The 26,662-nt window shown below is 48.4% G+C and overlaps 1 protein-coding gene and 1 long non-coding RNA gene across 2 annotated transcripts in view; one reads left to right on the top strand and one right to left on the bottom strand.

Moving 5' to 3' along the window:
• P2RX4 (purinergic receptor P2X 4) overlaps window positions 1-18,346 on the bottom strand; it is a 26,326-nt gene extending 7,980 nt beyond the window's left edge. The window contains exons 1-5 of the mRNA XM_032242085.1: window positions 17,831-18,346; window positions 9,786-9,933; window positions 4,293-4,364; window positions 4,109-4,181; window positions 3,301-3,397 (exon numbers count right to left, since the gene is read on the bottom strand). Of these exons, the coding sequence (XP_032097976.1) occupies window positions 3,301-3,397; window positions 4,109-4,181; window positions 4,293-4,364; window positions 9,786-9,933; window positions 17,831-18,324 (884 nt within the window). The 5' untranslated portion in view covers window positions 18,325-18,346. The remainder of the gene's footprint in view (window positions 1-3,300; window positions 3,398-4,108; window positions 4,182-4,292; window positions 4,365-9,785; window positions 9,934-17,830) is intronic.
• LOC116525944 lies at window positions 18,346-24,571 on the top strand. The gene is made up of 2 exons (XR_004257887.1): window positions 18,346-18,409; window positions 23,744-24,571. It is a non-coding gene; the product is annotated as an uncharacterized LOC116525944 (long non-coding RNA).
• Window positions 24,572-26,662: the final 2,091 nt, after the last annotated feature.

Below are 26,662 nucleotides of genomic sequence, written 5' to 3'. Positions count from 1 at the left end.
TTTTTTTTTTTTTTTTTTTTTTTTTTTGAGACGGAGTCTCGCTCCCATTGCCCAGGCTAGAGTGCAATGGCGTGATTTTGGCTCACTGAAACCTCCACTTTCCAGGTTTAAGCGATTTTCCTGCTTCAGCCTCCTGGGTAGCTGGGGTTACAGGCACATGCCACCACGCCTGGTTAATTTTTGTATTTTTAGTAAAGTCGGGGTTTCAGGATGGTAGCCAGGCTGGTCTTGAACTCCTGACCTCAGGTGATCCACCCACCTCGGCCTCCCAAAGTCGGGATTATAGGCGTGAGCCACTGCGCCCAGCCTTATCTCAGATCTTCAGAGTCCTTGCTCCCTCAAGGGGGATGGCTCACAACAGGGGTGTACAAATTTTTGTCATTTCCTGTACGTAACACACCCAGACACCTGTGTACCTCATATACTATACTTTAAGATCAACTCACCTTTTTAGAGAAATTGAGACGAAATTCACATAATATAAAATTAATCATTTTAAACTGGACAATTCTGTGGCATTTACTACATTCACAATGTTGTGCAATCGTCGCCTCTGTCTAGTTCCAAAACGTTTTTGTTTTGTTTTGTTTTTCAGACAGAGTCTTACTCTGTCATTCAGGCCGGAGTGCAGTGGCACGATCTTGTCTCACTGTAACCTCTGTCTCCCAGGTTCAAGGGATTCTCGTGCCTCAGCCTCTTGAGTAGCTGGAATCACAGGTGCGCACCACGAGGCTGATTTTTATATTTTTAGTAGAGAGGGGGTTTCACCATGTTGGCCAGGCTGTTTTTGAACTCCTGGCCTCAAGTGATCCAACCGTCTCTGCCTCCCCAAGTGCTGGGATTACAGGCATGAGCCACTGTGCCCAGCCTGATTCTGAATATTTATTATGAAAAAAAGAATGTATAATATCTCATTGATAGTTTATGTTGGATACGTGTTGAAGTAATGTTTTGGGTTATTGTATAAAATGTTACTTGTTTCTTTTGCTTAATGTGGCTACTAGAAAACTTTAAATTGGAGTGCGGCTTATAGTTGTGTCTCACAAGATACCATATTTTTCTTGCTCTCTCGCTGAGGTGGGTGGATCACCTGAGGTCAGGAGTTCGAGACCAGCCTGGCCAACATAGTGAAACGGTGTCTCTACTAAAACTACAAAAATTAGCTGGGCATGGTGGCAGGCATCCATAATCCCAGCTACTTGGGAGTCTGAGGCAGGAGAATCACTTGAACCGGGAGGTGGAGGTTGCAGTGAGCTGAGATTGTGCCACTGCACTCCAGCCTGGGTGACAGAGCAAGACTTTGTCTCAAAAAAAAAAAAATTCAGAATCAATTATGAGTGTATTTCCTATGGATGCCCCATCTCCTTTCAGACCAGCCACATTTCAATTGCTCAAAAGCCACGTGGGGCCAGAGGCTCCTGCACTGGAGAGCACAGCTCTGTGAGATCCTCTTCAGCTCTAAGATGCTAGGATTCCTTTTTTCTACCACCTTCCTTTGCCTCAGCAATCTCTAAATCTGCAGTTCTCAGCCTTTCCCTCCTTCTCAACACACTCAGGATGAGGTTCAGTGGCTTCCTGCTCCCCGGGGCTCATAGAGGCCTCAGTCGGTGCTCTTGGTGAGCAAGGCATTGGGCTGCATGCGCTTCTCAGAGCGCGGCCTGGACTCCCCCCCCTGCCAAGCACAGCCAATGACAGACAACCAGTGAGAATGTTAGTCTGGAGCAACCTTGAACCTGTCTAGTTTAGTTGATTTTTAAATTTTTTATTAGATTTTTATTTTTTGAGACAGACTCTCCCTCTATCACCCAGGCTGGAGTGCAGTGGTGCGATCTTGGCTCACTGCAACCTCCACCTCCCAGGTTCGAGCGATTCTCCTGCCTCAGCCTCCCAAGTAGCTGGGATTACAGGTGACAGCCACCACGTCTGGCTAATTTTTATATTTTTAGTAGAGACGGGGTTTTTCACCACGTTGGCCAGGCTGGTCTTAAACTCCTGACCTCAGGTGGTTTGCCCGCCTCAGCCTCCCAAAGTGCCAGGATTACAGCGTTAGCCACCGTGCCTGGCCGAATCTGTCTAGATTAGTTTAAAATATAATGTAGTAAACATCTGTTATTTTCTTCCCGGCATCTGCTCCCAGCTTTTCTGATAACAGAACCCCAAGTTTCCTTTGGAAGCCATGCCTCCCTAATGCTTGCCTGTGTCACTTGGGTGGGTCCGACTCTAGCCCCAGCTGCAGAGGTGGGCATGAGGCCCAGGCCCAAGCTGATAAGCAAAACCCATGCCCCAGCCACACAGATGGGTTGAGAGCTCTGGCTGATGATGTGGTGATGGACAGGTCTAGACTCTCCAGGGACAGCTGGGACTTGGCCTTGGGGGCTCTAAGTGCAGCGCTGCCCCCTGGGCTATGTGGTAGATCCTGTGAGTGAAGCTGGCACGAAAGGACATGGAGGCAGGCGGGGAGACCAGGGTGTTGTTCTTTAGCCCTCACTCTGTCACCCAGGCCAGAGTACAGTGGCACCATCTCAGCACATGCAGCCTCCGCCTCCCAGGTTCAAGTGATTCCCCTGCCTCAGCCTGGCACAAGATGCTCACGGCCACGCTGGATCTTTTTGGTTAGCTGAACAATATACGGCCCCCACTAAGCACACACGTGTGTGTATGTGTATGTGTGTGTGTGTGTGTGTGTGTGTGCGCGCGCGCGCGCGCACGCACATGTGCTTAAGGCATTGAGAACTGTTTCCTGTCAGTTATTTGAAACTGACAGAGTCCTAACATAGGAGGAAATTACCTGCACCCTTCTCGTGAGTGACAGACACTTGTGGCCCACCTTGCCACTGATGGTCGCTGCCTTGTGGTTGAGAGCAGTCATCCTAGGGCAGCCTGACTCCACACAGACACCAGTAACACACAGAAAACCACAACACACAGGTGTAATCCTTGATTACCTCTGCTCAAGGCTGACATCCAGAGTTTAAGGTGCTTCCGGTGGGGTGCAGTGGCTCCCACCTGTAACCCCAGCACTTTGGGAGACCAAGGCAGGTGAATCACTTGAGGTCAGGAATTCGAGACCAGCCTGGCCAACATGGCAAAACCCTGTCTCTACTAAAAATACAAAAAATTAGCCGGGCATGGTGGTGGGCACCTGTAATCTCAGGTACTTGGGAGGCACGAAAATCGCTTGAACCCAGGAGGCGGAGGTTGAACCAAGATTGCACCATTGCATTCCAGCCTGGGTTACAGAGTGAAACTGTGTCTCAAAAAAAAAAAGGCACTTTCTTCCTTCCCTAGGGCTGGACTCACTGTGGCACATGTGCGTCATCCTCCACCGGGCACCAGGCTGCCACCTCGCAGGTCTTCACGGACCCGTTGAAAGGCACGCATCTGCCTGTTGAGACTCCTACAAGGACAAGGGGGTCCCAGGTCCACAGGGGCCTCCCGTTTTCTACCTTTTTGGAGTAGAGAGTGACAGCCCCACCCAGGCTCCCACGCAGCCAATCCTGAGCTCTGCAAATCTGGGATTTAGACAGTGTCAGTGTCCAGGAGTTAGAATCAGAGGAAGACAGTCACCTGTGTGCCGGCCACATCTCAGCCAGGGTGATACCAAGCTAAAGAATGGGGCAAGAGGCCGGGCGCGGTGGCTGACTTCTGTAATCCCCGAACTTTGGGAGGCTGAGGTGGGCGGATCACCTGAGGTCAGGATTTTGAGATCAGCCTGGCCGACATAGTGAAACCACATCTCTACCAAAAATAGAAAAATTGCCAGGCATGGTGGCACGTGCCTGCAGTCCCAGCTACTCAGGAGCTGAGGCAGGAGAACTGCTTGAACTCGGGAGGTGCAGTGAGCTGAGATCGCACCACTGCACTCCAGTCTGGGCAACAGAGCAAGATTCTGGCACAAAAATAAATAAATAAACAGGGCAAGAGCTGGGATGACAGCCATGAATGTAGACAGGGTTCTAGGGCCCAGCCTCGACACCTGGCTCACCCAGGGTCATGTGAAGGAATTGGCGGGGATTTCTTTATTCCTGGGATTTCCCTATCGAAGAGGCTTCACAGTGGAGGTGGTCTGATCAGGGACTGCCTTCCCCAGGAGGCCTCGAGCTCGTACCGTTGCTGTGGGTGCCGGCAGAGCCAGCAGTGCAGCTGGCATCTGATTCACACACACTGGTTGAATCTGGAATCTGGAAAAAGAAGGAGTGAGAAGAAGGTCCACGTGGCCCAGCTCCACATACCTGCGGACAGGCGTGCAGAGAGGGGTGGGGGCCTGGGGCTCTGCCGGGGGAGCCGCCTACCTCGGGACACAGGCCCTGGGTCTGGTTCACGGTGAGGATCATGTTGGTCATGATGAAGAGGGAGTTTTCCTCCTGCAGAGGGGAGAGAATGTGGGTAAGTCATGCTCAGAGGACTCGAGGAGAGCCGAGAAAGGCAGACTTTGACTTAATAGGCCAATTCAAAAACTGACCGCCCGGCCTCCCGCTCTCTTCCAGGAAAGATTATAAACTTTAAACTTATAAGTTAAAAGTTTAACTTTAAAGCTTATAAGTTTCTAAGTTTCATGGAAAATGGCGACTCAAACAAATTCTTGTACATAAATATTCACAGCAGCACTTTTCACAAGAGCCAAAAGGTGGAAACAGCCCAAATGCCTGTCCTGGCCGAGGCACACATGGAATGTGATTCAGCCACGAATAAAAAGGAATGAAGGGGCCGGGCACGGGGGCTCACACCTATAATCCCAGCACTTTGGGAGGCCAAGGCAGGCAGATTACCTGAGGTCAAGAGCTCCAGATCAGCCTGGCCAATGTGGTTAAACCCCATGTCTACTAAAAATATCAAAAGAAAAAAAAAAAAAGCTAGGTGTGGTGGCAGGCGCCTGTAATCCTAGCTACTCGGGAGGCTGAGGCAGGAGAATCACTTGAACCCAGGAGGTAGAGGCTGCAGTGAGCAGAGATCATGCCAGTACACTCCAGCCTGGGTTACAGAGTAAGGCTTTGTCTCAAAAAAATAAGATAAAATAAAATAAAGGAATAGGCTGGGCGCGGTGGCTCAAGCCTGTAATCCCGGCACGTTGGGAGGCCGAGGCGGGTGGATCACAAGGTCAAGAGATCGAAACCATCCTGGTCAATATGGTGAAACTCCGTCTCTACTAAAAATACAAAAAATCAGCTGGGCATGGTGGCGCGTGCCTGTAATCCCAGCTTCTCAGGAGGCTGAGGCAGGAGAATTGCCTGAACCCAGGAGGCGGAGGTTGCGGTGAGCCAAGATCGCGCCATTGCACTCCAGCCTGGGTAACAAGAGTGAAACTCCGTCTCAAAAAAATAAATAAATAAATAAAGGAATAGCCGGCCGCGGTGGCTCACGCCTGTAATCCTAGCACTTTGGGAGGCTGAGGTGGGTTGATCACCTGAAGTCAGGAGTTCAAGACCAGCCTGGCCATCCTGGTGAAATCCTATCTTAAAAATAAATAAATAATTTAAAAAATAAAATAAAATAAGGGAATAAAGCACTGACCCAAACCACAACATGGATGAACCAAAAACATGAATGAAAGAAGCCAGACACAAAGGCCACACAGGACATGATTACATTGATGTGAAATTTCCGGAACCGTCAAGTCCACAGAGACAGAAAGCACTTAGTGGTTGCCAGGGAGTGAGGGATGTGCGGAACGCGGGGAGCGGGGAGCGCTGCGTAGCATACGAGGCTTCTCTTTGGGGTGATGGAAATGTTCTGCAGCAGACCGAGGTGAGGCTTGTACAATACTGTGAGTGCACTAAATGCTGCTGAATTTTTCATTTTAAAATGGTTGATTTCTTTCATTTATTTTCTCTTTTTTGAGAGAAGCCTTGCTCTGTTGCCCGTGCTACAGTGCAGTGGCACAATCTTGGCTCACCACAACCTCCACCTCCTGAGTTCAAACGATTCTCCTGCCTCAGCCTCCCAAGTAGCTGGGACTACAGGTGTCTACCACCATACCTGGCTAATTTTTGTATTTTTAGCAGAGACGGGATTTCACCATGTTGGTCAGGCGTGTCCCAAACTCCTAGTCTCAAGTGATCCACCTGCCTCAGCCTCCCAAAGTGCTGGGATTACAGACATGAGCCACTGTGCCCGGCTTAAAATGGTTAATTTCTGTAAGTGAATTTTATTGCAGTTTTTTAAAAGGGGGGTTCTGCAAGCTGAAACAATGGTTTCTCAGTTAAGCTTGACTTACTGAGGGAAAGAGCCAACAAGTGCTAACAACATTCCCTGCCAACCAGATTATCACAGGAATAAAAACACGAGGACTCATCTCATGGGGCTCAGATCTGGCTGCTTTTCTTTCCTAACTGAAATTATAAATAAAACATTCTAGAGAAGACTTGGTCAGGGTCAGCAAGTCACATTTCTCTTTGAGAAGCTTCTGTTTCCTCCTCATACGTATGAGGGTGCCAAATCATTGATTTAGAATTTCTGCAAAGCAGTTTGCTAGGGATGAGACTGAAGAACTGCTGATAATGACCTCCTTACATAAGGAATAAAAGGCAAAGACGCCAGAAGATTCTAGTTGGATCCTCCTCTCACTGGGCGCTGGTATCCATCGATCTAATCTATCTATCTCTAACGTATCCTACCTAATCTATCCTACATCGATCATCTTGTCTATTTCCTATTTATCTATCATCTATCACCCATCTAATCTACCCTATCTATCTACCCATCCACCCATCCACCCATCTATCTTAACTATCTATCTGTCCATCCGTCCATCTATCTAGCCATTCACCCATCCAATCAAGATGGGGGCTCACTATATTGCCCAGGCTGGTCTCGAACTCTTGGGCTCAAGCGATCCTCCTGCTTGGCCTCTGAAAGTGCTGGGACTACAGGCATGAGCCACTCTGCCTGGCTGGGCGCAGGCATTTTAAAAGGAGATGCCCAAAGCTTTCAGCATTTCACACTCCTGGGAAGAACAGTCAGCAGTGGGAGCCATCTTAGGGATCAGAGCAACTCAGAAACCAACCAGTCTGTAGACATCCTCACCTCCAGTCTGAGAAGTGGTGGAAGTCCTAGGAATAGCTGGCATCCTCCAAAGGCCTAGGGTAAACTATGTTGGGAGACAAGAAGGCCACAGGAGGAAGCCTGGGGATGAGGCATGAGCTGTCACCGCAGCCATGCTGTCGTGTTCCCAGGTGTTCAATGTACAAAAACCCTCCTCATTTGGTGTCAGAGAAGGCCGCTCCTAAGACTCTCCTGAGTTACACTTGGAACAATTCAGTATGGTCTACTTTTTATTTCCTCTCTCTCCTTCACTCTCTTTCAGAGTTGGGGTCTCACTCTGTTGCCCTGGCTGGAGTGCAGTGGCCTGATCATAGTTCACTTCAGCTTCAAATTCCTGGGCTCTGGCTGGGTGCGGTGGCTCATGCCTGTAATCCAAGCACTTTGGGAGGCCGAGGCAGGTGGATCACCTTTATTCCTTTATCTTATTTTTTTGAGACAGTCTTACTCTGTCACCCAGGCTGAGGTTGGGAGTTTGAGACCAGCCTGACCAACATGGAGAAGCCCTGTGTCTACTAAAAATACAAAAATTAGCTGGGCATGGTGGCACATGCCCATAACCCAGCTACTTGGGAGGCTGAGGCAGGGGAATTGCTTGAACCCAGGAGGCCAAGGTTGCGGTGAGCTGAGATCGCGCCATTGCACTCCAGCCTGGACAACAAGAGCAAAACTCCGTCTCAAAAAAGAAACAAAAACAAACAAAAAGACTCCAGAGCTCAAGCGATCCTTCTGCCTCGGCCTCCAAAAGTGTTGAGATTATAGGCATGAACCACCACACCTGGCCTGTTTCCTATCTCTCATCTACTTCAAATTAAAGGGAATTTCAGTCTGGAGATGAGTCAAGTGGCTGCAAACAGATGACTGTGCTCTGTCCACGGAAGAACACAGACATCACGAAAGCTCATGAAGAAAGCCCTGGGGAACTTACACGGCCCCCACCCAGATCCACCATGGAAGGCCGAGTTGAGGGGTGCTCCTTCCCACCAAGGGACAAAAGCAGGGCTTGTGTCCTTCCTCATCCGCCCAGTAAACACACCAAGCATGACATTCCCAGAGTTTGCTGGGACGAGGCTACAGGGGCACAGGAGGCAGCCGTGTCTCTGCTGAGACAGGTGCATGCTAACAGGACTGCCCCCTCCAGCCAACTGCAGATCCCCTGTTCCACTTGACCTTTACGGCTCGTTGGCTCCGTCTCCTCTCTGCACACCCCACAAGGCCCTTCTCATGAGAAGGCAGAGGGAAGGAGAGCACACCTGAAGAAACAGAGTTTCTGAAGTCCTTGTTTTCCCTGGCAAGAGCTCTGAGCCAAGAGTTGGCAGCTTATCTACACTGGTCACCCTAGGTCCCGCAGCACACAGGCCATCTGGAGGGGTATGTCAGGGTTTGGCTGTGTGGCGCGGAGCTGCTCCCAGGGCTAAAGAGTCAATGTTTAACTTGGAGCTTTGCAGATTAACAGCCTGGAGGCTAGCATGTGGCAGTAAACAGTGTCTTCCCTTCCCTTTGGTCCTGATAGGGTCCGGTGCTCTGTCTGTTTCCTTCTTGTTTGGGTTTTGGTCTCTAATTGCTGTTAAAGTTCTTTTTTTTTTCCTTTCCTTTTTTTTTTTTTCCTGAGACAGAGCCTCACTCTGTTGCCCAGGCTGGAGTGCAGTGACGTGATCTCAGCTCACTGCAACCTCCCCCTCCAGGGCTCAAGTGATTCTCCTGCCTCAGCCTCCCGAGTAGCTGGGATTACAGGTGCACACCAACACACCCAGCTAATTTTTTGTATTTTTAGTAGAGAAGTGGCTTCACTGTATTAGCCAGAATGGTCTCAATCTCCTGACCTCCTGATCCACCAGCCTTGGCCTCCCAAAGTGCTGGCATTACAGGCGTGAGCCACCGTGCCAGGCCCTCTTTTTTTTTTTTTTTTTTTTGGTAGAGATGGGGTTTCACCATATTGCCCAGGCTGGTCTCGAACTCCTGTGCTCAAGGGATCCACCTGCCTCATCCTTCCAAAGTGTTGGGATTACAGGTGTGAGCCACTGTGCCTAGCCTTAAGTTTTTTTTTTTTTTTTTTTGAGACGGAGTTTCGCTCTTGTTACCCAGGCTGGAGTGCAATGGCGCGATCTCGGCTCACCGCAACCTCCGCCTCCTGGGTTCAGGCAATTCTCCTGCCCCAGCCTCCTGAGTAGCTGGGATTACAGGCACGCGCCACCATGCCCAGCCAATTTTTTGTAGTTTTTAGTAGAGACGGGGTTTCACCATGTTGACCAGGATGGTCTCGATCTCTTGACCTCGTGATCCACCCGCCTCGGCCTCCCAAAGTGCTAGGATTACAGGCGTGAGCCACCGCGCCCGGCCTAGCCTTAAGTTTTTACACTGTCTGGAAAGATTTACCTTGTGGATTTAGGATAATGATGCAAACCCAAAACGTGTAAAGGTGCTATTTCCACTTGAATTTTTACTAGGATTTAAGACATGTGTTTTCTCATCTTTCAGCACTTGAGATAGACCGAGATATCCACCTGGAAAACTTCTGGTGTCTCAGCCTGCCACACTTTCAAGCTGAGGGACCACAGCTGCCTGGATACACTCTGTTAGATCGTAAGCCGACAAGAGATCTGGCTGCACCGCTTTCTTGGACTAAAACAATCAGTCTGGGCATCGGTGATGTCAGGACTCAGGCCATGGCAATCATTAATCAAGTGTGCAAAGTCAGTAAAGAACAAAGTGTCAGTGTTAGACAAAAGACACAGTGGGAGACACACCTGAGCTGGTATCACATAATCGGCCACATCCCAGATCCGGAATCCAAGTTCAGAAGTGTTGGTCACAGCCACGCCCTTGACCTTGGTCGTAACAGAGCTGACCACGGAGTCAGTTTCCTGGTAGCCCTTTTCCCACACAAACACCCACCTATAAAATAAAACAGGCCTCTTAAATTGCCATTAGGATTCAATGGATTTGAACTGATGCCAGGAAGCCTCTGACAGCCAGAGGCTGGAAGTATGGTATTGACTAATCTCATGACTTCTAGAGCCTCCATTTCCACTTCTGCCAAATGAGAATAGTAGCACCTAACCACAGGAGGGTTTGCAGGAAACAAATGAGGTGGTGCAGGTAAAGTGCTCAGCACACTGATGTTACAATGAAAACGCTCGATGAACAGGGTCTTTATTACATGTGTTATAAGTTACCACTGGAGTGTTTATAGACACCAGGCACTGATCTAAGATCTTTATATGTATTAACTCATTTAATCCTGACCACTTTATAAGGCAGGTATTATTATTTCCATTTTACAGAGGAGGAAACGGAGACACAGAGAGGTTAAGTCACTTGCCCAAGGTCACACAGCTAGTGAGTGGCAGAGTCAGGATTTGAAGTCAAGCCAGAAGCCTCTTCTCTCACCCACTATGCTCTGCTGTAAGCTCATCCAACCCATGGTACTCAGGACGTATGCAGCCCAGGATAGCTTTAAATGAGGCCCAACACAAATTCGTAAACTTTCTCAAAACATTATGACTTTTGCCTTTTTTTTTTTAAAGCTCATCAACTATTGTTAGTGTTAGTGTATTTTATGTGTGGCTAAAAATAATTCTTCTTCCAATGTGGCCCAGAGAGGACAAAAGATTGCACATCCCTAGACTACTCTTTCTACAAAAGAGAATTCTACCCTTTAACAAACTTTTTTTTTTTTTGAGACAGAGTTTCGCTCGTTACCCAGGCTGGAGTGCAATGGCACGATCTCGGCTCACCGCAACCTCTGCCTCCTGGGTTCAGGCAATTCTCCTGCCCCAGCCTCCTGAGTAGCTGGGATTACAGGCACATGCCACCATGCCCAGCTAATGTTTTTGTATTTTTAGTAGAGACGGGGTTTCACCATGTTGACCAGGATGGTCTCGATCTCTTGACCTCGTGATCCACCTGCCTCGGCCTCCCAAAGTGCTGGGATTACAGGCTTGAGCCACCGCGCCCGGCCTAACAAACTTTTAAGAGTAGTTTCTTACTTTTCCCCCAAGAATTCTCATCACATATACGCTTCTCTCCTCTGAAGTGGGAATATGACTACCAGTCTGAACAATTAAAAATCCAAAGGGGCTGGGTACCGTGGCTCACGCCTGTAATCCCAGCACTTTGGGAGGCTGAGTGGGGAAGATTACTTGTGTCCAAGAGCTTGAGACAAGCCTGAACAATGGAGGGACCTCTAGAAGAAATAAAAAATTAGCTGGGCACGGTGGCTCACACCTGTAATCCCAGCATTTTGGGAGTTCAGGGCGGGTGGATCATGGGGCCAGGAGTTCAAGACAGGCCTGGCCAACATGGTGAAACCACTCCAGCCTGGGTGACAGAGCAAAACTCTGTCTCAAAGAAAAAAACAATTAGCTGGGCATGATGGTAAACATCTGTGAGCCCAGCTACTTGGGAGGCTGAGTTGGGAGGATCACTTGAGCCTGGGAGATGGAGGCTGCAGTGAGCTATGATGCCACTGCACTCTAGCCTGGGTGACAGAGCAAGACCCTGTCTCAAAAAAACATCTCCAGGCATTAGCTCATAGGGGTTAGAACAGACGGGAGGCAGCGGGCCCTGGTTCACGGCTCAGGTCCACCAGTCACCAGGCATAACTTTGGCTAAGGTGCTTAGCCTCATTGTGCCTTAGTTTTCCCATCTATAATATGGGAATGATAGAACTTCACAGGATTCTTGTGAGGGTAAATGAGTTAATGTATGTCAAATGTTTAAAACAATGTTTGTGAATCATTGCTGATTATGGAGCAAGTATTGACACCGTGGAAACTGGCCAGTACTACAAATCAGGACTCCTCCCTCCAAACTGTCATCAAACATCTGCTAGAGACTATTAATGTCGTTATTTATAGAATCAGGAAACGATAGGTTCCTCCTTCTTCTAAGTCCTAGATGCTGAGACTTCAGAAATTCACTGGTTTTGTTGAGGTCAGGAGTTCCAGACTAGCCTGGGCAAGATGATGAAATCCTGTCTCTACTAAAAATACAAAAATTAGCTGGGTGTGGTGGTGGGTGCCTGTAGTCCCAAGTACTCGGGAGGCTGAGGCAGGAGAATCACTTGAACCCACGAGGTGGAGGGTGCAGTGAGTTGAGATCGTGCCATTACATTCCAGCCTGGGTGACAGAGTGAGAAAGAGGGAAGGAAGGAAGGAAGGAAGGAAGGAAGGAAGGAAGGAAGGAAGGAAGGAAGGAAAAGAGGAAAGGAGGAAGGGAGGGGAGGAGGGGAGGAGGGGAGGGAGGGAGGGAGGGAGGGAGGGGAGGAGGAGAGAGAGGGAGGGAGGAGAGGAGGAGGGGAGGGAGGGAAGGAGGAGGGAAGAAAGGAGGGAGGGAGGAAAGGAGGGAGGGAAGGAAGGAGGGAAGGAAGGAAGGAAGGAAGGAAGGAGGGAAGGAAGGAAAAAAAGAAAGGGAATTAACTGGTTTTCTGGTTTTCATTACTTACTTATGAGTGTGTCTGATTGAGCGGTCTCCAAGTTCATTGCCCAGCCTAGAGATGGGCTTTCCCCCTCACAAGTTCCTTTTCTTCTGAATTCCTGGTTTCTAGGAATTCAGCTGCAGTGTAAGCTTCCATTTAATTCCAGTCTGACACACAAAAGCTTGGGCAGGAGGACCGTACTCATCAATTGCAGTGAGTTGCCTAACTTAGAGACACAGGGTTTCGTGCCACTCATTATCATGTGATTACTTCATCATGTGACTGTTAACAGAGTTAGATAAATGAGAATTGTGTGTTCGGTCTCTTTTAAGGAAGGATTGCTATAGGAGGAGACCACAATTTTGCCAAGATGAGTTGGATCAGAAAGTTAAGAGATGATTTAAAAAAAAGAGCCTTCATTCAGATCCTGAGTCAGTTTTCATTATTGCAAGATGGACAAAAGCAAAGCATTTACTGCTCTAAAGATTCTTGTGACTGAGATAGCGAATACGCCATAAGAAATCCTGCGAGCTGTGCTATCCAATACAAACATAATACGAGCTACAGGTTTTTTTTGTTTTTTTTTTTGAGACAGGCTCTCTGTCGCCCAGGCTAAAGTGCAGTGGTGCAATCTCGGCTCACTGCAACCTCCACCTCCCAGGCTACAGCGATCCTCCCACCTCAGCCTCCCAAGTAGCTGGGTCTACAGGTGCACGCCACCATGCCCAGCTAATTTTTTGTATTTTTGGTAGAGGTGGGGTCTCACTATGCTGCCCAGGCTGGTCTCAAAACTCCTGAGCTCAAGGGATCCACCTGCCTCAGCCTCTCACAGCACTGGGATTACAGGCGTCAGCCACCTCAGCCATATGTAATTTAAAAGTTTCTAATAGCCATGTCAAAAAGTAAAAAGGAACAGGAGGGGCCAGGGGCGGTGGCTCACGCCTGTAATCCCAGCACTTTGGGAGGCTGAGGCGGACAGATTGCTTGAGCTCAGGAGTTTGAGACCAGCCTGGGCAACATGGAAACCTCATGACTATAGAGATGAGAAACTTCATCTCTACCAAAAAAATTACAATTATTAGCCAATTGTGGTGTGCACCTGTAGCCAAAGTAATTCCAGAGGCTGAGGTGGGAGAATCACTCGATCCTGGGAGGCAGAGGTTGCAGTGAGCTGAGATGGTGCACTGCACTTAGGTCTGGGTGACAGAGCGAGACCCCATCTCAAAAAAAAAAAAAAAAACCAGGAAAAATTAATTGTAATGATATATTCTGTGTAACCCAATATATCCAAAATATTTTAACATGTCATCAATAGAAAATGTATTGATGTGATAGTGGTACTCTTTTTTTTTTGAGACAGTGTCTTGCTCTGTTGCCCGGGCTGGAGCGGGGTGGCGTGGTCACAGCTCACTGTGGCCTCGACCTCTCAGGATCAAGCAATCAATCCTCTTGCTTCAACCTCCCAAACAGGTAGGGCTATATGCATGTGCCACCATGCCAGGCTAATTTTTTTTTTTTTTTGAGATGAAGTCTCGCTCTGTCACCCAGGCTGGAGTGCAGTGGCGAGATCTCGGCTCACTGCAACCTCCGCCTCCTGGGTTCAAGCAATTCTCCACCCTCTGCCTCCCGAATAGCTGGGATTACAAGCGCCTGCCACCACACCCAAATGATTTTTCTATTTTTGATAGAGATGGGGTTTCACCATGTTGGTCAGGCTGGTCTTAAACTCCTGACCTTGTGATCCACCCACCTTGGCCTCCCAAAGTGCTAGGATTACATGCGTGAGCCATCATGCCTGGCCAATTTTTGCATTTTTTTTTTTTTTTTTTTGTAGAGGCAAGGTCTCGCTATGTTGCCCAGGTTGGTCTCAACCCTTGAGCCCAAGTGATCCTCCCACCTCAGCCTCCCAAAGTTCTGTGATTTCAGGCATGAGCCACCGTGCCCTGTCTCTTTTTCCGTACTATGTCTTTGAAATCCAGTGTGTATTTTACAGTTACAGCACATCTCAATTTAGAGTAGAACAGTTAAAGTATTCAATAGCTACATGTTGCTAGCGGCTACCATACAGTACAACATCGCTATGGATACTTGCTGCAGTCGTAATTTTACAGGTACCCTAAGGTAGATATGCACTGATTCTCCCACTAGCAGCAAACGCCAAAAGCAAAAAGCCACAGGGGAGCTCCTGGCCCAAATGCTTCAGGTCCAACCACAGATGTGAGTTCAGTTAACTGGCTAGCAGTGGGTCTCAAAACAAAAGTTTTTTTTTTTTTTTTTTTTTTTTTTTTTTAGTTTTGCTCTTCTTGCCCAGGCTGGAGTGCAGTGGTGCAATCTTGGCTCACTGCAACCTCTGTCTCCTGGGTTCAAGTGATTCTCCTGTCTCAGCCTCCCTAGTAGCTGGGATTACAGGCATCTGCCACCAGGCCTGGTTAATTTTTTGTACTATTAGTAGCAATGGGGTTTCTCCATGTTGGCCAGGCTGGTCTTGAACTCCTGACCTCAGGTGATCCACCCGCCTTGGCCTCCCAAAGTGCTGGGATTATAGGCATGAGCCACTGTGCCTGGCCAAAAAAAAAAATTTTTTTCCTTTGAGATGGAGTCTCACTCTGTCGCCCAGGCTGGAGTGCAATGGTGTGATCTCAGCTCACTGCAACCTCATCTCCAGGGTTCAAGCGACTCTCCTGCCTCAGCATCCCAAGTAGCTGGGATTATAGGCAGCTGCCATCATGCCCCGCTAATTTTTTGTACCTTTTTTTTTTTTTGAAACGGAATCTCGCTCTGTTGCCAGGCTAGAGTGCAGTGGTGCAATCTTGGCTCACTGCAACCTCTGCCTCCTGGGTTCAAGTGATTCTCCTGCCTCAGCCTCCAGAATAGTTGGGATTACAGGCATCAGCCACCATGCCCAGCTAATTTTTGCATTTTTAGTAGAGACGGGTTTTTACCATGTTGGCCATGATGGTCTTGATCTCTTGACCTTGTGAGCTACCCGCCTCAGCCTCCAAAAGTGCTGGGATTACAGGGGTGAGCCACTGAGCCCGGCCTAATTTTTTGTATCTTTAGTAGATACGGGGTTTCACCATGTTGGCCAGGTTGGTCTCGAACTCCTGACCTCATGATCTGCCCATCTCAGCCTCCCAAATTGCTGAGATTACAGGCTTGCACCACCATGCCTGGCCCTAAGTTTTTTTTTTTTTTAACACCTCTCCATCAGTAAAACTTACCATTTTAACCTTTTTTTTTTCCTTTTAGAGAAGGGGTCTTGCGAATTTTCCAGGTTTTCTTGAGCTCCTGGCCTCAAGTGATCCTCCCACTTTGGCCTCCCAAAGCACTGGGACTACAGGTGTGGGCCAGGTGGTTCTGATGTTGGGTCTGTACCTGAAAAGCCATCTCGAATACTGTCTGCACCTACTGCTGCTGCTGACAGATGTTAGAAGGCAAACCTGCCCGGTCATGGGGAATTCCCTTGGGCAGTATTCAGATTCCAAACCTCATCCCAAGGAGGAGGATTTGTTACTTTTAAACAATTCTTCAGATGAGTCTTCCATGATCAGGTAAGTTTGGGAAACACAGTTCATTGGTTCCGAAACGTTGCTGAACATCAGAATCACCTGGGGAGCTGATCATACTCCACAGCAATTAAATCAGAAGGTCTGGGGATGCATCTGGGCACAGTAGCTCACACCTATAATCCCAGCACTCTGGGAGGCCGAGGCAGGTGGATCACTTGAGGCCAGGAGTTGGAGACCAGCCTGATCAACATGGAAAAACCCCCTTCTCTACAAAAAATACAAAAATTAGCAAGGCGTGGTGGCGCATGCCTACAGTCCCAGCCACTCGGGAGGCTGAGGCATGAGAATCGTTTGAGCCCAGGAGGTGGAGGCTGCAGTGAGCCACGATTGCACCACTGCACTGCAGCCTCGGCCACAGACCTAGACTCCATCTAAAAAAAAAAAAAAAAAAAAAAAGGTCTGGGGATGGGTGCCAAAGATTCCCAGGTGGTTCCAATGTGCAGTTTGGGGGCCACTGCACTAAGCAATACGTGTCAGCCCAGCAGCTGTACACACCGGAACACCCCAGGTGAGCCTTTAAAGTAGCCCTAGGTGACAAGGTAAATCCCATCTTCTCCTCTCTTGGGTTGTATTCAAAAGTAACAGGTGCTGGCCAGGCGCAGTGGCTCACGCCTGTAATCCCAGCACTTCGGGAGGCTGAGGCAGGTGGATTACCTGAGGTCAGGAGTTTAGGATCAGACTGGCCAACATGGTGAAACCCCGTCCCTACTAAAAAATACAAAAATTAGCCGAGCATGGTGGCAGGCGCTGTAATCCCAGCTACTCTGGAGGTAGAGACAGGAGAATCGCTTGAACTCGGGAGGTGGAGATCATGGCACTGCACTCCACCCTGGGTGAGAGAAACTCCATCTCAAAAAAAAAAAAAAAAGAAAAAAGAGTAACAGGTGCCTTCAAGTACAATGGCACATTCCGCGAGACCTGAGGCGGTAGGGCATCTCTAGCCTAAGGGGGCAATGACTGACTGGGCTAGAGCAGGTACCATAAAAAGCCCCACAATCTTACAAAACAAAGGACGGGAACTTTAAATACTCTTGAAGTCTGACCTCGCTATATTTCGTTTGATCGTACAGTGATCAAAAGAAATGAACAGAAGTCATTCGTACCCAAGGGCAAGGCCGACTGGGAAGGAACCAAGCGGAAATTCCAATCTTTGGTTTTGTCAGCAAATCAGCAGGATGGGAAGTGAAGAGAGAAGATTGAGACGTTCAGGGCAAAACCCCCACAGCCAAGGGGCACTATGCGTTGTCAAGCAGGAGAGGGTAAAGGCTTAGCCAGGCTTTGCCTTTATTTATTTTGTAAAGAGACGGCTCTCACACTGTTTCCCAGGCTCCAGCGTAGTGCTGTGATCACAGCTCACTGCAGCCTCAGCCTCCTGGGCTCAAGCGATCCTCCCACCTTAGCCTCCTGAGTAGCTGGGACCCCAGGCGCGCGCCACCACGGCCCGATTTTTAATTTTTTGCAGAGACGGGGTCCCACGATGTTGCCCAGACTGGTTTCGAACTCCTGGGCTCGGACGATGGGCCCGCCTAGGCCTCCCAAAGTGCTGGGATTACAGGCGTGCGCCACCGCGCCCGGCCCCGGCTGTGGCTTCAAAGCAGCAGCAAGCAGCCTCCTGCCCCCGGGACCCCGTCGCTGCGGCTGGAGCCCGGGGAAGGTGTCATCGCCTCGGCTTGCCGCCCCCATACTCGCCCAGGTGACCGAGGCCGGGATGAGCCGCCGCAGGACGCGGAGCCGAAGGCAGCTCCCGTCCGACCCCGCGCGACGCCCCCGCGACCCCAGCCCGACCCCGCGCGGCCGCGCTCACCCGATGACGTAGGCCAGGATGAGCAGCTGCACGGCGCGGTTCATGAGTCCCACTTTGCGGCTGCGGATGAGCACGATGCGCGGCGTGTCGTACTCGAACAGGAAGGCCGCCAGCGCGGCGCAGCAGCCCGCCATGGCCGCGCCGCCCGCTCCCCGTCCCAGAGCCCGTCCGGGTCTCAGTCCCCGCTCGGAGCCCCGCCCAGCCCGGCCGGCCTGCGGTGCCGTCATCGCGGGGGAGGGCCCGGAAGGAGGCGGCGCGGGCGGTCTGGGCCCGGGGCCTGGGGCCCGGGGGAGGGCGCCACCTCCCTGCCGGGAACCTGGACCCTCCAGGGAGCCTGGAACTCGTGGGGAGGGAGTGGCCTCGCCCTTCGGGACAAATGACTTCTTCCAAAGGCGGGCGAGGGGCCTGGCGCGGTGGCTCACACCTGTCATCCCAGCGCTTTCGGAGGCCGAAGTGAGAGGGTCCCTTGATTTAGAGACCAGCCTGGACAACATAGCGAGATCCCATCTCTATCAAAAATACTCACGAAGCCGGGCGTAGTGGCGGTCGCCTGTGGTCCCAGCTACTGGGGAGGCTGAGGTGAGAGGATCGTTTGAGCCCAGAAGGTCGAGGCTGCCTTGAGCTGTGATCTCGCCACTGCACTCCAGTCTGGGAGACGAAGCGAGACCCTGCTTCAAAAAACCAGAAACCAAAAAACAACAAAAAAGGCGGGTTGGGGAGTAATGACCTTCTCAGGAGGGCCAGGGAGAACGAGAGACTGTTTCGGGGAAGAGGGAGTCCGCGAGGAGAGGGTGACCTCCCATTTGGGGCCGAGTTCAAGTGAGGGGTAACGAGCAACCCCCCTTAGGGGTCCTTTTAGGTGCCAGGGACTTCCGTAGAGGACTCAGGGGCTATCTGCAGCAGCCATCGCTCAGGACTACAGGCTCCTAAACGCGTGCAGCTGGAGCTGGGACCGTGCCGCCCTCAGCCTAAATATCAGATGTCGCGTGAGCTCTGGGTGAGAGCCACACACCCTGTAAGATGCCCCTCCTGGATTTGAAGCCTGGCCGCATTCTCACTCCAATCCAAATGCTTCCTTAGTTGCAGCCCGGGGGAGGCGATTCTGTGGTCATCCTTTCCACTGAGAAAATGGTATCACAACTTCAGGGGAGAATTGGAAAATAGAGGGAAAGTGGGGGAAACAGCCACCATTCCACTTCAAAAACACAATTTTCCGCGTGGATATTTGTTCATTCCCTTCAGATATGTTTTCTTTTCTCTCTCTCTCTCTCTCTCTTTGGAGATAGAGTTTCACTCTTGCCCAGGCTGGAGTGCAGAGGGGTGATCTCGGCTGACTGCAACCGCTGCCTCCCAGGTTCAAGTGATTCTCCTGCCTCAGCCTCCCGAGTAGCTGGGATTATAGGCACCTGCCACCACTTCCAGATAATTTTTGTGTTTTTAGTAGAGCTGGGTTTTCACCATGTTGGCCAGGCTGGTCTCCAGCTCCTGACCTCACGTGATCCGCCTGCCTTGGGCTCCTGAAGTGTTGGGATTACAGGAGTGAGCCACCACAACAGATATGTTTTTATAGGTGAATGTTATATTTACTTTCCCCAATACATTCAGAAAATATTAATAAGCACATTCCATATGCCAGATACTATCCAGTGAAGAGAACAAGCAAAATATCCTGCCTTCATGCAGCATAAATTCTGTCAGGTAATCGGTATAGTTACGGTTTGTAATCACAGTCAATGGTTGTGCTTTTCATTTTCTCATTCACACTATTTGGTTTCTATGTTACTGCAGACTCATAATGATTTTTTTTTCTTTCTTTTTTTTTTTTTGAGACAGTCTCGCTCTTGTTGCCCAGGCTGGAGTGCAATGGCGCCATCTTGGCTCACTGCAACCTCTGCCTCCTGGGTTCAAGCGATTCTCCTGCCTCAGCCTCTCGAGTAGCTGGGATTACAGGCATGCGCCACCACTAGGCTAATTTTATATTTTTCATAGAGATGGGGTTTCTCCATCTCTAGAGATGTTGGTCAGGTTGGTCTTGAACTCCCGACCTCAGGTGACCCACCCCCCCCAGCCCCCCAAAGTGCTAGGATTACAGGTGTGAGCCACCATGCCTGGCCCATCGTGATAATTTTTAATCCATGGACCATTTCTTCTGGAAAATATGGCATGATGTCTCTAACTGCTCTCATCTGCTTGCTTCTTACTTTGTGGATCCTCTGTATAATCTTTGATACAACATTTTTAGTTCATTTCCTGGATGTGAGATTCCTAAGCTACACCAACTTGTTTTTCCAAATATAGAGAGGTGAATAATAAAATTTGCAGAAAACAGCATCTGCCTCTAAGAGATGGAATTGTTAAGTTAGAGGAAGGAACAGAGATGCCCATGCATGCCTTGGTCCAAAATGGTCCCAGGAAAAGGTGGTGGTATTTTATTCATTCATTTGACAGAAATTTACTGAGTGCCTGTTTTTCGCTTGGCAATTTTCTCGATGCTAGGGATATGGAGTGAACAGGCAGGTGAGGTCTCTGCCCAGATGGAGCTTGGTGCAATTGGGAAAGCTCAAATTCTCTGTAGAAGAGGAACACTCCCTTGCTAAATCCTCATTGGAAGGGTTCTTAAAAAAATCATTTCCTTAAGAATCAAAACATGGCTGGGCACGGTGACTCACGCCTGTAATCCCAGCACTTTGGGAGGCCGAGGCGGGTGGATCACTTGAGATCAGGAGTTCCAGACCAGCTTGGCCAACATGGTGTAACCCCATCTCTACTCAAAATACGAAAAACTTAGCTGGGCGTTGTGGCAGGTACCTGTAATCCCAGCTCCTCAGGAAGCTGAGGCAGGAGAATCGCCTGAAGGGAGGCAGAGGTTGCAGTGAGCTGAAATGGCTCCACTGCACTCCAGCCTGGGCGACAGAGTGAGACTCCATCTCAAAAAAAACAGAAAAGAAGAAAAAAGTCATGGCAACAATCAAAACACATTTCCAGCCCCTTTTCATACTTACCCTATAGTAATGAGTTCGTCTCAACCTTACAAATCCTCATTCTAGATGGTTTGCTTGTGTTTTGGAATGGGGATGGGTAAGAAAAACAGAAATGCAAGTTTTCATAAATTACTAGTTGTAACATCATTAGGCCCAACCAAAGAAACTGATCCTAAAAAATAAATCAGCTGGGCGCTGTGGCTCAAGCCTGTAATCCTAGCACTTTGGGAAGCCAAGAAAAGGCTAGGAAAAGAAAGTGATTTTGTTTACGCTGTTGCCCTTGGTTTATCTTTTTTTTTTTTTTCCGAGACGGAGACTCACTCTGTTGCCCAGACTGGAGTGCAATGGCGTGATCTTGGCTCACTGCAACCTCTGTCTCCCTGGTTCAAGCAATTCTCCTGTCTCAGCCTCCTGAGTAGCTGGGACTATAGGTGTGTGTCACCATGCCCGACTAATTTTTTGTATTTTTTAATACAGATGAGTTTCACCATGTTGGTTAGGATGGCCTTGATCTCCTGACCTTGCGATCCACCCACCTTGGCCTCCCAAAGTGCTGGGATTACAGGCTTGAGCCACAGTGCCCAGCCTGGTTTATTTCTTTAAAAAAAAAAAAAACAACAACTTTATTCACCAGACACAGTGGCCCATTCCTATAATCCCAGCATTTTGGGAGATTAACTTGGAGTATTGCTTGAACCCAGCAGTTTGAGACCAGCCTGGACAACATAGAGAGACCCCCCCATCTCCACAAATACTTTAAAAATGCAACAGCATGCCTGTGATCCCAGCTACTTGGGAAGGTGAGACAGGAGGATCACTTGAGTTTAGGGGATCAAGGATGCAGTGTGAGCCTGGGTGACAGAGTGAGACCCTGTCTCAAAAATAAATAAGAAGGCTGGGTGCAATGGCTCACACCTGTAATCCCAGCACTTTGGGAGGCTGAGGTGGGTGGATCACTTGAGGTTGATAGTTTGAGACCAGCCTGACCAATATGGTGAAACCCTGTCTCTACTAAAAATACAAAAATTAGCCAGGTGTGGTGGGTCATGCCTGTAATCCCAGCTACTTGGGAGGCTGAGGCAGAAAAATTGCTCAAACCCAGCAGGTGGCAGCTGTAATGAGCTGAGATCGTGCTACTGCACTCCAGCCTGGGTGACAGAGCGAGACTTCGTCTCCAAAATAAATAAATAAATAAATAAATAAATAAAAATAAATAAGGAAAGAAAGAGAAAGAAAATTAATTCAGGCCAGGCGCGGTGGCTCACGCCTATAATCCCAGCACTCTGGGAGGCTAAGGCGGTGGATTGCTTAAGGTCAGGAGTTCGAGACCAGCCTGGCCAACATGGTGAAACCCCGTCTTAAAAAAGAAAAAAAAAGAAAATTAATTCAAAATGGATCAAAGACATAAATATAAGATTTAAAATTATAAATCTCTGATGAAAACATAGTGTTCATAGCAGCATTCATAATAGCCAAAAAGTGGAAACAACCTAAATGTCCATCAACTAATGAGCAGATAAATACAATGTGGTCCATCCACACAATGGAATATGATTCAGCCACAACAGGAAGGCAGCACTGACACATGCTGCCTTGGATAATCCTTGGATATCCATGGATAATCCTTGAAAACACCGTGCTGAGTGAGAGAAGCCAGACACGAGAGGGCACTTACTGTATGATTCTGTGTATAGGTCATGTCTGGAATAGGCAAATCCATAGAAATTGAAAGTGGAGGCCACGTGCAGTGGCTCACACCTGTAATCCCAGCACTTCAGGAGGCTGAGGTAGGTGGATCACCTGAGGTCGGGAGATCAAGACCAGCCTGACCAACATGGAGAAATCCTGTCTCTACTAAAAATACAAAAATTAGCCAGGTGTGATGGCGCGCACCTGTAATCCCAGCTACTCTGGAGGCTGAGGCAGGGGAATCGTTTGAACCCAGGAGGTGGAGGTTGCGGTGGGCTGAGATCACGCCACTGCACTCAGCCTGAGCAACAAGAGTGAAACTCCATCTCAAAAACAAAAAACAAACAGAAAAACAGAAAGTAGATTAGTGGTTGCCAGGGGCTAGAGGAAAGGAAGGCTGGAAAGTGAGTGCTGATGAATACGAGGCTTCCAGTCAGGGGATGAAAATGTGCTAGGAAAGAGAGTGGTGATAGCTGCGGAACCTGTGAAGATACTAAAAGCCACTGAATTGTACTTTTAAAAAGAGTAAATTTTATGGTACGTGAGTTATGTCTCAGTAATAATTCCAATAAACAGGGAGTAAACAACAAGGTCTCAAGAAAAGCAAAGTATATGCCATGAATCCGTGGGGCCAGACCTCATGTTCTTTCTTCATCGGGGAGCATCTCAGTCCCTCAAACCAAGCTTATCCTTTTTTTTTTTTTTCTTTTTGAGACAGTGTCTCACTGTGTCACCTGGGTAGGATCTCGGCTCACTGCAACCTCTGCCTCTCAGGTTCAAGCGATCCTCCCACCTCAGCCTCCCAATTAGCTAGGACTGCAGGCACTTGCCACCATGCCCAGCTTTTTTTTTTTTTTTTTTTTTGTACTTTTGGTAAAGACAGGGTTTCACCAGGTTGCCCAGGCTGATCTTGAACTCCTGAGCACAAGTGATCCAGCTGTCTCGGCTTCCCAAAGTGCAGGGATTATAGGTGTGAGCCACTGCGCCCAGCCTCTATTTTTATTTTAGATGCAATTGGAACAGTTTTGATTTTCTGCTTCCTTTGTTGCTGGTGACATTAAGCCAGTTCCTCCTTCCTCTAGGCTGTCCTTTCTCCTAGAGGTGGCGCAGCAGCCATTTTTATATGATGTGACCTTATTCTCCTGGCCACAGGTGACTGGAACACAGGTGGGAACCTGACCCAAACCGGCCCAGTCTCTCTGGCTTTGGCCTTGGGATACAGACAACTGTTTCTTCTCTGTAGGTGACTCGAACGGATTTGACATAACCCTCACGTGCATGGAGAAGCTTAGAGCAGTAATCTGTGGAAGTAAAACAATGAAACAGCTGGGCAAAGACACACACAGGTGAGAGAGACGAAGAGAATGGCCTCTGGTTTCTGCTGAGCTTCTACTCCCTGGTTCTGCCCCCTACCCCGTTCACTTTTACCTTTGAGATACCCCCATAATCTTAGAATAAACGTACATTTTTTGCTTAAGCTATTAGCCTCCTGAAACTTGGAATTGAAAAGACTATGGCTACAGCCCTAGGATCTAACAGATGAAAAATGTACAATGTCACCAGTAACGTAGGTGGTAAAACAAACATTTCTTTGAATGCAGCAAGTTAGAAAGGGATGGGACACATTGCCCAAGGCCACCAATACTAAGAGCAGCAGATACACAAATAGCCCATAAAAAAGAAATGTTTCTATGAAAAGCAGAGCCAAGAACTCCAAAACAACTCATCAGTCTGGGACCATTTAGTTTAGAGGCCAGTGGTGACAGCCCTCAGTGTGCCTTTAGGGCGTCATTTGGTTATAGTTATGTAAGACTGACATTTGTTACCATGGCCTTGAGTCGCAAAAGGCCAGTCAGATGAGACAGTGTCATTTGTTCAGAAGAACCCTTAGTGAAAAAATGTTTAAATTACATGTTCAGGCATTTAAAGCTGTAAGATTCACTTATCTGGCACATAGACATTGTGAAATACGTCATTGTATAACATAATGACAGATATGTGCGGCACACAGTGTAATTATATCTACTTCCAGAAGCAGAACGTCTAAATAAAGAACAAGTTGATAGCAAAAGTGAGGAAAAAATCATTTTATAATTTTGCTGTTGCTTTCCCTGGGTAGTCCTTGAGACAATCTATTGTGGAACAAGAAAAAAAAAAAAGCAAAAAAAAACAGAACAGAAAAACTGACTCTTATCTCATAGGCCGTATGTTGATCACAGATAATCCTCTCAACCCCATCAGACCCAATGTCCTTTTTGGTTTTTTGACACAGGGTCTCTCTCTGTTGCCCAGGCTGGAGTGCAAGGCGGGATCTCAGCTCACTGCACCGTCTGCCTCCTGGGTTCAAGCAATTCTCCTGCCTCAGCCTCCCAAGTAACTGGGATTACAGGCATGCACCACTACGCCTAGCTAATTTTTGTGTTTTTAGTAGAGGTGGGGTTTCACCACGTTGGTCAGTCTGGTCTCGAACTCCTAACCTGAGATGGTATGCCCACCTTGGCCTCCCAAAGTGCTGGGATTACAGGTGTGAGCCACCATGGCTGGCCTTTTGTCTTACGATTTCAAAGTGTAAGAGTTCTTTATATATTCTAGATACAAGTTCCATGTCAGCTGCATGATCTGTAGATGCTTCCTCCCATTCAGTGGGTGGGAGGAATTACAGGTTGTTGAAATGGAGGAGATGGGGAAAGGATGATATTCTTGCAGATGAGCTGGACCTATTCTAATACCTGGATCTTGACATCTTAGCCCATTTAATGTTTGGTCACTAGGCTGTAAAAGACCTCAGAGATCACACCCTTTGAAAGGCACCGTAGGATAGAGGGTGGATGGTCAATAACCTGTGACTGCAAGAGGCAGTGTGGGGTAGTCCACGAGACTGAATCTATTGTGGAACAGAAAAACAAAAACCAAAAACAAACACCCAATATCTTTTTTGTTTTTCCGACACAGAGTCTCTCTCTGTTACCCAGGCTGGAATGCAGTGGCGGGATCTCAGCTCACTGCAACCTCCGCCTCCCAGGTTCAAGCAATTTTCCTGCCTCAGCCTTCTGAGTAGCTGGGACTACAGGCCCGCGCCACCATGCCCAGCTAATTTTTGTATTTTTAGTAGAGATGGAGTTTTGCTGTATTGGCCAGACTGGTCTCGAACTCTTGACCTCGTGACCCACCTCAGCCTCCCAAAGTGCTGGGATTACAGGCATGAGCCACTGTGCATGGCCTCTACTTTGCTTTTTAAGTGTATTAATAATATAACATTTAAAAAATAACCTTTTAATGAAATTTAGGGACATCTGCATTTTATATGTATACCATCCTTTAAAAGTATTTGGGTCTAAATTAGTTAAAAAGAGTCCCAAATCTCTGTTACATATTTGCGCTTAATGACCACAGGTATGACTGATAAAAGTATGGTTTCAGCCAGGCCCGGTGGCTCACGCCTGTAATCCCAGCACATTGGGAGGCTGAGGTGGGCGGATCACCTGATGTCAGGAGTTTGAGACCAGTCTGGCCAAAATGGTGAAATCCTGCCTCTACAAAAATACAAAAATTAGCCGGTGGCACACATCTGTAGTCCCAGCTACCTGGGACTCCTAAAAATGTTTATGAAATATATTTAATTATATGGAGGAAATGCTTATGCTGTAATGTCAAGTGAGGAAAAAGGCAAGGCAAGATACAAAACAGCTTAAGTCTCAGGATCTAAATTATATACATCAAAAGAAGAGAAGCATCTTGCTTTATCCAGGGAGAATGATTCTTTTTTTTCTTTTTTTGGTAGAGACAGAGTCTCACTGTGTTACCCAAGCTGGTCTTGATTCCTGGGCTCAAGCAATCCTCCTGGCTTGGCCCTTCAAAGTGTTGGGTTTACAGATGTGAGCCACAGAGCCTGGCCAGAATGATACTTTGAATAAATCTTTTCTTCCCTAGTATTTGTCTTTAAAATACTGTATTGAAGGCCAGGCTTGGTGGCTTATGCCTGTATTCCCAGCACTTTGGGAGACTGAGGCAGGTGGATCACCTGAGGACAGGAGTTTGAGACCAGCCTGGCCAACATGGTGAAACCCTGTCTCTACTAAAAATACAAAAAAATTAGGTCCAGGTGTGGTGGCATGCCTGTAATCCCAGCACTTTGGGAGGCTGAGGCAGGCAGATCACCTGA

The sequence above is a fragment of the Sapajus apella genome, unplaced genomic scaffold (genome assembly GCF_009761245.1).
Source record: "Sapajus apella isolate SASKATOON/1434 unplaced genomic scaffold, GSC_monkey_1.0 scaffold2, whole genome shotgun sequence".
Classification (NCBI taxonomy): Eukaryota; Metazoa; Chordata; class Mammalia; order Primates; family Cebidae; genus Sapajus; species Sapajus apella.
This window is presented reverse-complemented; position numbering and strand designations above follow the sequence as displayed.